At 46.8% G+C, this 12,781-nt stretch overlaps 1 protein-coding gene across 1 annotated transcript in view; it reads right to left on the minus strand.

The window, feature by feature from the left end:
• Positions 1 to 984: 984 nt before the first annotated feature.
• SLX9 (SLX9 ribosome biogenesis factor) overlaps positions 985 to 12,781 on the minus strand; it is a 46,649-nt gene continuing 34,852 nt past the window's right edge. The window contains exons 4-6 of the mRNA XM_082762838.1: positions 9,149 to 9,302; positions 3,268 to 3,336; positions 985 to 1,641 (exon numbers count right to left, since the gene is read on the minus strand). Of these exons, the coding sequence (XP_082618964.1) occupies positions 1,515 to 1,641; positions 3,268 to 3,336; positions 9,149 to 9,302 (350 nt within the window). The 3' untranslated portion in view covers positions 985 to 1,514. The remainder of the gene's footprint in view (positions 1,642 to 3,267; positions 3,337 to 9,148; positions 9,303 to 12,781) is intronic.

Consider the following 12,781-nt stretch of genomic DNA (forward strand, 5'->3'; position numbering starts at 1 on the left):
AAAACAAAACAAAACAACAACAAAAAAAAAAAAACAAAAAAAAAAAAAACAAGACAAAGAGAGCTGCGAACTCCCACATAGTGCAGAAGAAAAGCAATAAACGTCCTCCAACATGTCATGAAAGCCTTCTTACCTGCCTCCTGCCCTCCAGACATGCTGAGTGCCCTATTCACTTGCTAGTGAACAAGAAGACAAAAACAAGAGGAGCAATCTTTATATTCCTTTGTACTTGGATGTCTTCACCTTCTTCTCTTGCCTTCCCTCCTTTTAAGCAGAGGATCCTGTCTTTCTCAGGAGCCAGCTAGCTACAAGACAGAGCTAGCTGGTTCCTAGAGACAATGGGTTAACAGTATGCTTATGGACAAAACAAACCCCAAAACTTCAGCTTGGTCTATATCTTAGTCACATCTTGTGCTGCTGGGAACCACAACCAACAACAGCAGCCACAGGCCAGCACTTCAGAGCTGGGGCTGCAGCTCAGTGAAAGTAGAGCCATAGAGTGTCCTGGTCCCAGGGCCACCTGCCCGTCACTGTGTCCAGCCTGGCTCACAGGAGCGTGAGGCACAGAGGGAGCTGCAGGGGACTTCTCTGGCACAAGTCCCAGGCACCAGGAATGGAGGGCCTGGAGGGGAAGACTCAGATTCCTTAGCTCTGCTGCTTTCAGAGCAACTGCTGGGAACAAACCCACACTGCCTGCACAGAGCATGTCCTCAAGGCCCATGGTCTCCATCTTCATTTGGGGTGACCACACATCTGCAGGCTCCTCATGCCAGGGAACCTCTTCTGGGCTGAAGCAAGCCTTTATTGTGACTTAAACACAATCTGCAATGATTTCAGGTGTCTTCTGTTGCATGCTGCAGCAGCAGTCTAGCGGTTCACTATACACTTGGAAGAAAAAACATTCTTCTACATATTTTTTGCAGTGATAGGAATAAGCTCATATTTCAATTAGTACTTACCAAAACAAGAGCCAGACAAACTCAGTACTGTGTGAATGCATTTATTACAAAGCTAAATTCTTCACATAAAACAATGTCTCTGAACAGCAGCATCAGTCCTTACACAGATCTACAACAACCTTCTGGGCCTCAGGGCTTGGGGTCTTAAACAATCCCAAAACAATAGCAGTGAACCTCTTTTCATAGTTGTCAGCAAGGATTGGGAGGAGAGGGAAGAAAATGCAGATACATTGCCACTGGCACAAGTTAAGAAATTGTGCCTGCTCACAAGAAGAGAAGAGGTGTCAAGACACTTCACAGGGAGCTTAATGTCTGCACAAAGATCTCGCAGAACACCCTGCTCTCTGCAGGCTGCTGGCCAAGGAGCAGCCGCCACTGTCAGGAGAGAACTGCATTATTCCTGCAGACAGAAAACACGACTGTGGGGTTTAAGAATACGCTGGACTCTTTTCAGAGGACTGACATGGCTGAGAGGTCACGTTAGTGATGTGTGCTCGTTTGTGGCCTGGAGCCCTTGCACCAGCTCCAGCTGCACATTTGGTCCCAGCTGATGCCCTAGAAGGGTTTACCTTCCTCTTCCTGCCTCAGCCTCTTGGAGAGATGCTCACTGATGGCCATGAGGGGGTTGGCTTTGTACGTGGGATTTGCAATGACCTCATGAAACCGTGCCACTTCCTTCTCTCTGAGGAGAGAAAAAAAAAACAAACACACAATTGGTTCATGCAAAAGGAACTGAGGAGATACGAAAAAAGCTCATAAAGTAGTGGGTTTCTATCCAGACAGAATTGCCCTCAGTGTAAACCTCATAAAGAAATGATGCAAGAAATGGACCTAAATTTCCCAAGAACAATGCTCAAATTGCTGCTAGCTCTGTGAGAGCCTGCAGCTCAATCTCACGTCACAGACAGAAACTATCATATTAGTGTCCCTCATCACTTGGAAAATTTTCAGAGCTTTTCACTAGCAAATTGGGAAAAAGAGATTGTGGGTATCTGGTAAATCCACACAGAATGAAAACTGCTTCAGAGTGCATGAGCACAGAAGCAGATTCTGCCATGACCCTTCAGCTTCTCTGATAAGCCAAGGAAGGGCTCATCCAGAAAGGCAGAACTGAGCAAAAAAGGCATTGCAGCACAGATACTAGGGAGTTTCAGGCAGAAAAGGATGTTCACAGAGTGCTGAAGAGTAATGTTGGGATCTGTAGACTGACTGTTCTCAGCCCCAGTGTGAAGCGGAATGGCCCAGAACTGACGGAAACAGCAGAAGGCGGCATCACAGAAAGCAAACACTCTCAGAGCACAGGGCCTAGCTCCAGGAGAGCTGCACTGAGGGACAATGAAGTTCTCGATGCCTGGTGTTGGTATAAAATATCCAGTAGATTATACAGAGGAAAAAGGAATTGCTAAAATCTTAGCAAATTCCAGGAATTACTCAAAAGTAATTGAGTGTTTCACTTCACAAGAAACTGTTTGGCAAATGCCAATGCACAGCTGTCCCCATAAGGGATGTAAGGCTTTTAAGTTGACATTCCAGAGGTGTTCCAGCAGAGCAGCTGTAAGCCGACTGCAGACATACAAGAGCTCCTCAACCGCTCAAGGCTTTCCAGAAGTGTATCATCTAAAACTACACAGGCCTAGTGTCTTAAGAGACGGAGCCACAGCTGAGTGCTGCAGCCCCAGCTCAGCAAGCTGAGAAAAGGGACGTACCTCCTGGTTGATAACCACGTTGTCTGTGCCACACAGCGGGACACAGCATGTGCATTGTCACTTGGTACAGCCAAAAATCAAGACAACTGTGGCCAGTAGAAACAGTTGGTGTGGGTTTGTCCTAAAAGCCCAGAGACCTTACACAGAAGGCCCAAACCAGGTTCTTCTTTTTCAATAAGACAGGAAAAATGAATTCTTTAAGGAGCAAGTGCAGCTTCCTGTGCTCTCTTAGATGTTATATGAAACAGAAGTGCAAATGGACTGAAACCATCCAGAATTGACTGAGTCTGGTATGGACTGAAACAGAAGGATACCTGCAAATAGCCTGCACTATGTAAAGGGGCAATTCAAAGCTGCCACCAGTTCTAGGGCCTTCAGGTGTGTTAAGACTGAAACACTGGAACTGTTTGCACAGAGAGGTTTTGTAATTTTTATCCTTGGAGATACTGAAAACCCAATGGGATGTGGTCCTCAGCAACTGGCTGTAGGTGACCCTGCTTGAGCAGAGGGGTGGACTAGAGCACCTCCAGAGGTCCCTGCCAACCTCAACCATTCTGCGATGCTGAGCAGGAAGACTGGACATCTGGTAACTGAGTACTTACAAAAGCCTGTGTTTCTGAGCTTGTTTCATCAGACAGAAGTCCACGGGTTCTGACTTTGCTTTTACGTGCCTGTGGAGAAAAGCAACAGAAGTGAGTAAGTGCTATAGAGGAGAGATAATTTATCAATTGCTGAGGAGATGGAAAGAATCCAGTGACTCTGCATCTGCCTTCCCAGAAAGTACAGGTAATTGTCCTGCATGGAAATTGTCCCGAAAGGCAATTATTTCCACAGCCAGACAGTAATGGAAATACAAACTCCTTCCGCCACAAACTGATGACAGCTCTGGAGTCATGACTGAACATGCAGGAGGCAAATGAACTAAAGAAAAATCGGATTACTTAGCTCTAGAATGGGTCATTAGATGGCCACGCCCGGATGCCTGATTTCTGCTTATCTGTAACTTCCAGGTCAGACCAATACTGTTGCTAAGAGAGAAGATCCCAACGAACTTCCCCTCCCCACCAGTCACACGTTACCCCTGCACATCTTGTGCTCCTTGCTCATGCTGCAGAGCTCTAGCAGTTGTACACATAGTTTATAGGCAGTGCCATGGTTACTCAGCAAGAATAGGAAGCTGCCAGCCTTGCTACTGACCAGTCCTGCAGTGGGACCACTGGTATATAAGGCATCACTTCATATAAGGCATCACTTCTATTTTAAGAATTGCCGTATTCCTTTCTGCCTGCAAACACATATCCTCACCAAAGGTTTGCCAGTAGAAGTTAGCTGCAAACACATTAGCTGAAGGGAAAGCACAACAGAGCATTCTCTTTTGCAATCAAATACAGGCCCTAAAAACCCCATAAAATTTCTAGACAACTGATGCATTGTCAGGAACACAGGACAATGTGCAGCTGAGGTACAGCGGCAAGCATAGATCTGCACTCTCTGTACCCATTTCCTATTGCTGGGCAAAGTCCAAGGAGACCAGAGGTGTAATCCCATTCTGCACAGGTGCTGAAAGCATGTGATGCCTCATGCCAGGCAGCAGTAGAGAATTGTAATAAAGACAACTGCTGAGCTGAAGCAAAGGACGTGCAGGAAGGGCAGGGGCTGCTTTTGGGACTTGAAATGCACAAGGAAGGAAAGCTGTGGGGAAACTAGAGAGCAGGAATAAAAAAAAAAAAAAAGCTGCTGAACTAGAACAGCAATGGTACGTTGGCAGCTGATGGGCAGAGCTTCTGCATGCAGGTGCTCCGAGTTCAGAGCAAATCAGGACCTTGGAGGGGAAGGAGGGATCTGACTGAAGATGAGAACTAGCAAGGGACAGCACAAGGCACTGTTTGCTGCAGTGTCAGAGCCTCAGAGCCTATGGCTGCTCCTACCAAAGGATCACATGACATAAAGCCTTGGGCAACACAGCAAAAATAAACCAAAAGGCAGGAGTCTGATCCCACACTAAATCTGTGCACCAGGCTCCCAGCCTGGCCACAGCAGGACTACCTGACTCTCCCTGCTGTCACCTCTGAGAGTGTGTTTTGGGAAAAAAAAAAGAGTCCCCTTCTGTTTTCCTCTCTGACCTTCTACCCTCCACGCTTTCATTCTGCTATTTTCCCATTCTCCCTTTCCTCCTCACCACCTGCTCCATGCCCCTCCATTTCATCATCCCTCCCCATCTGATCAGTTCCTGCTCCTCCTCCTCATCTCTCCCTCTCTCAATCCTGTCTCATTTCATTTTTCCTCAAGGGGGATCCTGGTGCTCTCAAGCTGATGAGGGCTGCTCTCGCCACTGCCCCAATCACATCTGCTTTCCCTCCAGCCCAGGATGGTGTGCCCCAGTGCCAAACCTCTCTGACAAACCAGACAAACCCAAACAAGGTGAATGTGCATCAGCCAGCCTCCACAGCACACAGCCTGCAAAGGAAACTGAAGCCAGGCAGATCAATGTCCACACACTGCTCGCTTGCAGTCCCTCTCGAGGTCACCCTGGCGTTACACAACAGACCTGACAGCACATGAGGAACAGCGATCAGCAGGAGCACACAAACAGCTCTCACCATGCTGCTGCATCCACTGGTATTGCAAGGCACAGAAAAAGCAGGAAGCATCTCTGCTCTCCTCACATTCATTAACCACTTGGCACAGGAACAGTTTCCTGGTCACAGTCCCAGTCTGCCTGGCTTGCTCATGGAAGCAGGGAGAAATCCCTTCAGAAATTGGATGGCAACCCATGGTCACCGGGGCAGGGGCTTGCAGACTCTGTATTCACCACCAAGTTGCCATTGCAGGCCCTTCAAAGATGAGCAGCTCTGCAGAAAGTGAGGACAAGTGAATAAAAGCCTTTCTCAAGTGCATCACAAGGCCCTTCAAGATCATGGGCCCCAGAGGGACCCGTGCCTCTGCAGCGTACCAGGAGAGCTGGGCCTGCATCAGGGTGCACCAGCCCACTTTTGCTTTTAGCCACTCCACTATTTAAAGGGCTCAGTGCTTCTGAAGGCTTTTCAGTGCTGTGCAACAGCTCTGCCCCGCTGGTCTGACACGTTTGAAGGGTTGTTGCCTGACTTTCCCCCACCAAACCACCAACATGCTGCCTGCTCACTTGGACTGCGAATGCTAGCCCTGTTTCATTACACTTCATTGCCTTCATCCATTATAAAACTGAGTAAAATCTCACTGTAATGCTCTCCTACCCAGCAGGAGATCAAATTCCTGGAGAATCTAATCTTTTATTAATAACGCTGACAAATCACCAGAGTATTACCCTTCATTTATGTAATGATTCAAATCCTATAAAAGCTTTCTCTGGCTATTTCAAACACTTTAGCGCACACATCCTCATGCAGTACAGGAAACCACAAGCAGGCAAACAGACTGCTCCCATGGAAGAATCACACCGTAGCTCCTTCATGCCTCTACCAAGGGGGCATGTGGGAGCTCAGTCAAAGCTGAGCTCCCACATCTGCTGTGCCACCTGCAGATAGTCCTGACCAATTCCAAACTCTCAGCCAAAGCAGGACTTCTCTACCCTCCTGTGCCACAGCCCCACTGGGCTTTCTAGGTATCACAGCAGTGCAGCATGAGCTCAGGCTTCCAGCAAGAGAGGGGGGCTGCCATGCTCACACAATGAGATCTGGGTTTGGAGAGAAACAGAGCCATCAGTGCTTCTCTGAGGATGTCGAGCTACAGATCTGTGCAAGAGCACAGAAATCTTCCATGAGTACCACACGTCTTTTGCTATAAAATGTATTACAGAACAGAGGAGTGATTGTAGTGAGTCAGCTGAAAGGACTGTTTTGGCCAGTACTCTGCCTTGAATTCTGCAGCAGATGGCCAGGGAGGGGTAAGCACAGGGAAAGCGTATGGCCACAGCCTCACCAGCACTCACAGAGACTTTGAGCCAGCTTATATATGTGCAGTAACCCTCCACAGCACTCTCTCACTGGATTTGTAGGTCTCACCTGAACCCACAGGTTTCCCACAGTCACAATATCCCTCAGCTAGGAACGGTGCAGAACAAGAGAGCCTCCTTCTGCTTGCACTGAATCTGCAATTTGCTGGCTTTGTTTGATGTCTCTTATTTCTCATAATGGAGAAGACAAACTATTTCCTAACCACATAACACTTGATTTTATAGACTATTACATTCCCAAGCCTTTTTGTCTCCAACTTCTGTCCAGGCTGAGGACTCCCAGCTCACTAAGTGATCCCTCCGTGCAAAAGCTGAAGCTGTGCCAAACCCTTCATAACCATCCTTGTTAGCCTTCTCTGAGCCTTTTTGAGTTCTACACTGTCTTTTCAGATTAAAGTAGTAGATTATATATACAGTAGACTATATATATATATATATATATATATACATATATATTTGTAATGGGGAAAGCAATCCTCAGAGGAAGCAACCTACCTGTTTTATTTCCCCTGCACATAGTTTCTGCAAGCCATTTCCCCAGATTGCTAGGACTCAGCCTCCAAGAGGGCTGGGAGACAATGCTGAGGGAGAATAGCTCCTAAACACGACATATATGGTTGTGGCACATTATCACAGAAAGAGGGCAAACCCACCTGCTTACACTCAGATTAAGCCCTGGCCCAGAACTCCACTCAACCAACTCTCAGTGCTTTGAGGTACTGTGTGTGTACTTTTGCTACTTATTCCCACTGAAAGAGAGGACAGACTGACTGAACAGCTGCTTAAAAAAAAAAAAAAAAAAGTTATTCAAAGAATTAGGAGTCAAGTTAAGGAAGAAAATATTTCCCATGCTTAGATGCAAGGTACTCAGTTGCTGTTTGTCTGAGGGGTGACTTTCCAGAAGAACAGAGAACTGCCAACTCAGCCATGCTCTGTAGCTGGGCATCCCATCTGGGTCAGAGTTCATTTCTGGGGCATCCAGCAAATCACAAGAGGTTTCATGGTAGTTCCAGCCTTGATCTTCAACCAAAGAAGAGGGTGCTCTGCCAGGCAGCTTTATACTTGGCTGTTCTCTAATCCAAATGCTTGCTTATTATGGTCAAAACAAGTCTCTAGTTCTAACCCATAGTGAGCAACTGGAGAAGAGGTGTGAGCATTTGTGCATCATGCAGAGATTTTATTCTGCACTGGGGGATGTTGCAGCACAGACTGAAGAGCCAGGCATAGCACTGCATTTCCCTTGAAAAGGAAAAAACACAAGGGCAATCGGAATGTACCCTAAGCCTGGCTGGGATGGTTGAAATATTACTGTCAGAGGATCAGAAACAGCTCTTCACTTTCAGTACAGCAAAGGGAAGAGAAAAAACATCTTCCTGCTCTCGCCCAAAATCACATTCCAAGCCAACAGGGTGAACAGAGCCTGGCCAGAGAGTAAGGCTCTGCTCAAAGGGCTTGAATTGCTTCAGGAGGAAGCCTGACGGTCTGGAAGGACGGAATGCCAGGCTTCCACACAGCCAGAGGCTCAGGCAGGAAGGAAGCCAACAAACCTAGCAGGCAGCATTGTGCTTTGAATCCTAACCCTCCAGATCTGCTCTCCTCTGTCACACTACGGCAGTGTGAATTTGGGTAAGCCACCATCCCCATTTTCACCACTTGTAAAACAAGAATTAATCCCCTTTGAACAGTACAGATATAACCTGCTAGAGGATGAAGCATCAAACACCATTTGCCGACAGCGATGTTAACAACTTTCATTATAAAAAACACACCTCAACTGCAAATTCACAGGTGGGCTAAGCAGCATTACATTCTTGACACTTGTGTGTCAGTCCTGCAACTCCCAGAACATCCCACTTCTCCCAGCCTGTCTCAAACCAAGTCTCACCTGAGCAATACAGTTCCTCTCTTAACTGTGGATTTAGAAGTGTAGTGGGTTTACGTGGCAAGGTTTTGGTAGCAGGGGGCCACAGAGGTGGCTTCTGCGAGAAGAATCCAGAAGCTGCCTCATGTTAGATAAGGGCCCCACTGATGGCCAGAGCCAGGCCAATAAGCAATATTATCTGTGCCTTTGTGAGAGGAAGTGGAAGAGGTCAGATGGGGGGAAGGCGTTTTTGGTTTCTTTCCTTTGTTTCTCACTTCTCTAGCTTGTTAGTTAATATGCAATACATTTTACTATCTCCCTACGCTGAGTCTGTTTTGCCCGTCATGATAATTGCTGAGCAATCTCCCTGTCCTTATCTCAACCCTTGAGCCCTGTGTATTGTATTTTCTCCCCCGTTCCCTTTTGGGGTGGGGGGGGAAGGAGGGAAGGAGTGAGAGAGCAGCTGTGGTTGAGCAGGGCTGCCCACCACAGACACATTTATTGTAGAAAGTGATTTCATGGTAAGGTGTGAAACATAGTTGAGAATGAGGTCCTGTTCTCCTAACTCTGGGCATCAAGCTTGCAGTGCCAGTAGCTACAAGCTGAGCAGAAGGCCATTTTATCCTGGAGGAAAAAGAGAAATACACAGCCCATTCCAAAAGACACATACCTCTTGGGTGGCTTTCTGTCCCTGACACCTGCGGTCAGGTCAGAGAGCTCAGGTAGGGCTTCCATCAATGGCTGCATGTCTCCCACAACAGGTGTTGCCTTCCGTTTTGCTTCAGCTTTTTGCTTCTGCTTGGCTAGCTTCACACTTTCTATTTCTAAGTCAGAAATAAGACATTATTCGGGTAAGTGGAAATGTTTTTCAAACCATGATCTCCTCACACAGGCATGCAGTAAACAAGGGAGAAGTATTTAATTTCAGTTCACTTAGGACTGGGCAAGTCAAGGTCTCACCTTCTTGGCTCATGGTAGAGCTTAAGCAGGCATACACTGGATAAACTGGGCCCTTGGAAAAGGCTTTTCCTTGTAACCACGCTTACTAATCTCCTTGCAGCAGCTCTGACCAAGGCTGTGTGCACATCAGGATCCAGCACGTTACAGATGTCTCCCTTCTGAGCCAAGGGAGCTGGGCATAGAAGGCTGCAGGCTCCTGCCCCAGTCCTCCAGGCTCCCTGGTGTAGAAATTGGCCCTGCAGCTGCCCACGCCTTATGGAACCAGCAGGCCTCCTGGCAAGCCCCAGCAGAACATGTTCTCCTCCCAGAGAGCCCACAGAAGCCCAGCACTGTGACAAACCTCCAGCTGAGCTGCAGGACATCCCCATCTGTCCCTGACACCCCTTGGCGGCATCACCAGAATCAGCCAGAGATCAGCAGGATGCACCATCTCCTTTTCCTCATGCTACCGGGCCTGGAAACCCACCACATTGCCTTGACAACCGTGTGGCTGGTGCTGTGGGGGAATGGAGAAATCCTACTTCATGCGCATGCATGGGAGGCCACACCAGAAGCGCAGGCCTCTGCTTATGGCCTTGGACAAAGACACACTGCGCTCCTCACAGCAAACCATACCCTTCTGACTCAAGGCAGCCAGTTTGTCAGCACTGTTTTTCCTTTACCACATCCATCTTCCTCTGAATCAGACAAACACAACGTGAACATATTGCAAGGATGAGCCTTTAAGCTAAGCTGCTAACTCCTCATTTGGACAAGATGGAGTGCAGTAACAGCAGTTACACAGCCAAGTACATCGACACAGGAAGGCCAAGGGCTTCCAACACCATGTGGCCACAGAAGCAGGACTAAATCAGCAGAAGTATTTTTGGTGGAAACATGAAAGCAGCCAGTCTACAGAACACAGGCAAGATGCCACTTGGGATTCTGGGTCTAACCCAGCTGCCTACATTCAAGAAGGATGAACTCAAATTCACTCGCTAGCTGCTTGTTCCTTCAGTATTTTTGTCTCATTTGCCCCCCAGCTAAGCTGTTTCAGTTGAAGAACAACAGTTTTTGATGAACTGCAATTTTTGCTGTACATGGATGTTTGTGACAAATCTGGATTGTAAATGCTTCTCTTCACAGCAATCCCTGCCAAGAACACAGCTTTCTGTTCTGCATCACTTCTTTTTTTGGTCTGGCTTTATGAAGCTGACTACTTCAGTGCTTTCATAAACAGTATGTGCTCAAAATTTTCAGACACCTGATTCTGCACAAACATCCCAAATTCTTTTCCTATGAAGTCTTCTGTGTCCGAGAAGCCATACGATATATGTATTTTGAAATGTGCATACTTCTAATCTCTGAAGCATTGCATAATTTTTTTCCATCTCTAGTCTCTCCTATGATTTATTGAAATGAAAATTTTCCAAGTTTTGCATTTGCACTAATGGACTGAAATTTAGTTCTCAGGGTCCTGGCATCCAATGTCAAGAAAGCAGCCCTGGGTTAAGAAGAGACAAACTCTTGGAAAGATTTACGACAGAAATTTAATCATAACAACTTCAGCAGTCAAAGCTGTGTTCCCTTTTGAGGGTGAGGGGAGGAGGCCAAGTAAATATGGCAAAACCAACAATAAGAAGTAAGTTATCTGCATCAAATAAAAATCAATGAGTTTCTGCTTCAGTTGATCGAAGCTCCTTAAAGTCAGTTGAGACAATGTTAGAATGCCAAGCTTCATTCAAGAATCACCATCCCTAGAAATATCGTTTCATTTTGTTCTGCCAGCTAATAACAACAGTTTTTCTTATTGATGTTTATATAAGCTCTTTCCAGCTGTTCTCATTTTTTCCTCAATAAAAAGCTGCACACCTGGTACTAAAATTTGCTTTTTTTAAAAAAAAAAACAAGTCTCAGGGATTTCTTACCCTCAGTAAAGCATTTGCCAGAGAACACTGGCCATAGATTTAGTGAGGAAGTGAAGACAGACAACAATTTACATACTTCTGTGTCTCTGAAGCACTGCTAATAACTAGCATCTTCTTGGACAGAGGTAGTTTGACCTGAAATTTTCTATCTCAGTGTTCTTTGAAAAGCAAAGGCAGTGCATTTCATTTGTTTTCCCTCAGCTTAGTAATTTTAGAGCCAAGAGAGGAGAAAAGGGTCCATTGCAGGGCCAAAGCATCATACATAATCTTGAGGAAGACTAATGCAATAAAGACATATAAGCATGAGGGCATGATTAAGAGTGTAAGAAGTACGCTTTTAGGCTCTCCTCATCTCCAAAGTGACTGACCTGAACTATGGGAGCAGTGCTGTCACCTAGCTCCAGGAGCACGTCCTCTTTCTTGCAGAAGACATAAGTCCCGTGTACCCCTTCTACTGTTGATTCTGTGTCACAGAAAACTGCTGAGGGCTTACTTTTCTCCACAATATCTGGTACTGGTCACCGTTAGAGATAGGATATCAGGCCAGGAACATCTCAGCTGTGCTCCAGCAGTTCCTTCCAATGTTCCCCCAACAGTATTAGATATACACATAAACAGAAAACTTTAAGAGCACCAAAACAAAGCTGCAGGCCAGCTGTTAGGACCACCACAGCCATCTATTTTTTTGCTCAACAGGAACAATGACGGTTGCAGTTGTGAACGGAATTTGTTGTTTAATGACAGGGAAGAAGCTTCTTTAGCAGTCATGGTGTTAAATTACCATCTTTTTTATGTAAGGGGAGACACCTCCACTGTGACTGGTGCAATGACAGGTTGATGGACCCAAGCTCAAAGCACAGTGAGAGCTCAGGAGCAGAGAGCATATGGTGCAACAGAAAGCCACATTGCTCAACACCAAACACAGTCTGTCGGCAGTTCTGTTGGGCAAAAAGGTGTTAAGGGAAAAGCCTGTCCCAGGAACAGCTCCAGGTGGCAAGAGGAATCCCTCTGCTACTCCCCATGCCACCAGCAGTACCTCAGAAGCTGACGTGGAGAGGCTGCTTCTGCTGCCAGCAGAGAGATGCCAGTGAGAGAGGAGCTGTTACGTTCCCTGCTCCACCAGGTGAGGAATAGCAAGCCTCCTGCACACCCTCTCAAAAGGTCCCCAAACAAGACCACCTCCAACTGTCTTGCAGGATGAGGTTTTCTGACTCTTGGCTCCCACTGGCACCTGTAAGTGGGTCCCATACACAACTGCACAGAGAAATTAAGACCTGACTTTTAAAGATGATTCACCTTGGTGAAGCCATGCTGGATGTCTTAGATCACCTCTTTGTCTTTTATGTACCTTCATATTGCTTCCAGGAGGATCTTTTCCATGGTCTTGCCAGGCACAGGGGGGAGGCTTGCTGGTCTGTAGTTCCCCAGGCCCTCCT

Source organism: Aythya marila, assembly GCF_965140915.1.
Source record: "Aythya marila genome assembly, chromosome: 6".
In the NCBI taxonomy this organism is placed as follows: domain Eukaryota; kingdom Metazoa; phylum Chordata; class Aves; order Anseriformes; family Anatidae; genus Aythya; species Aythya marila.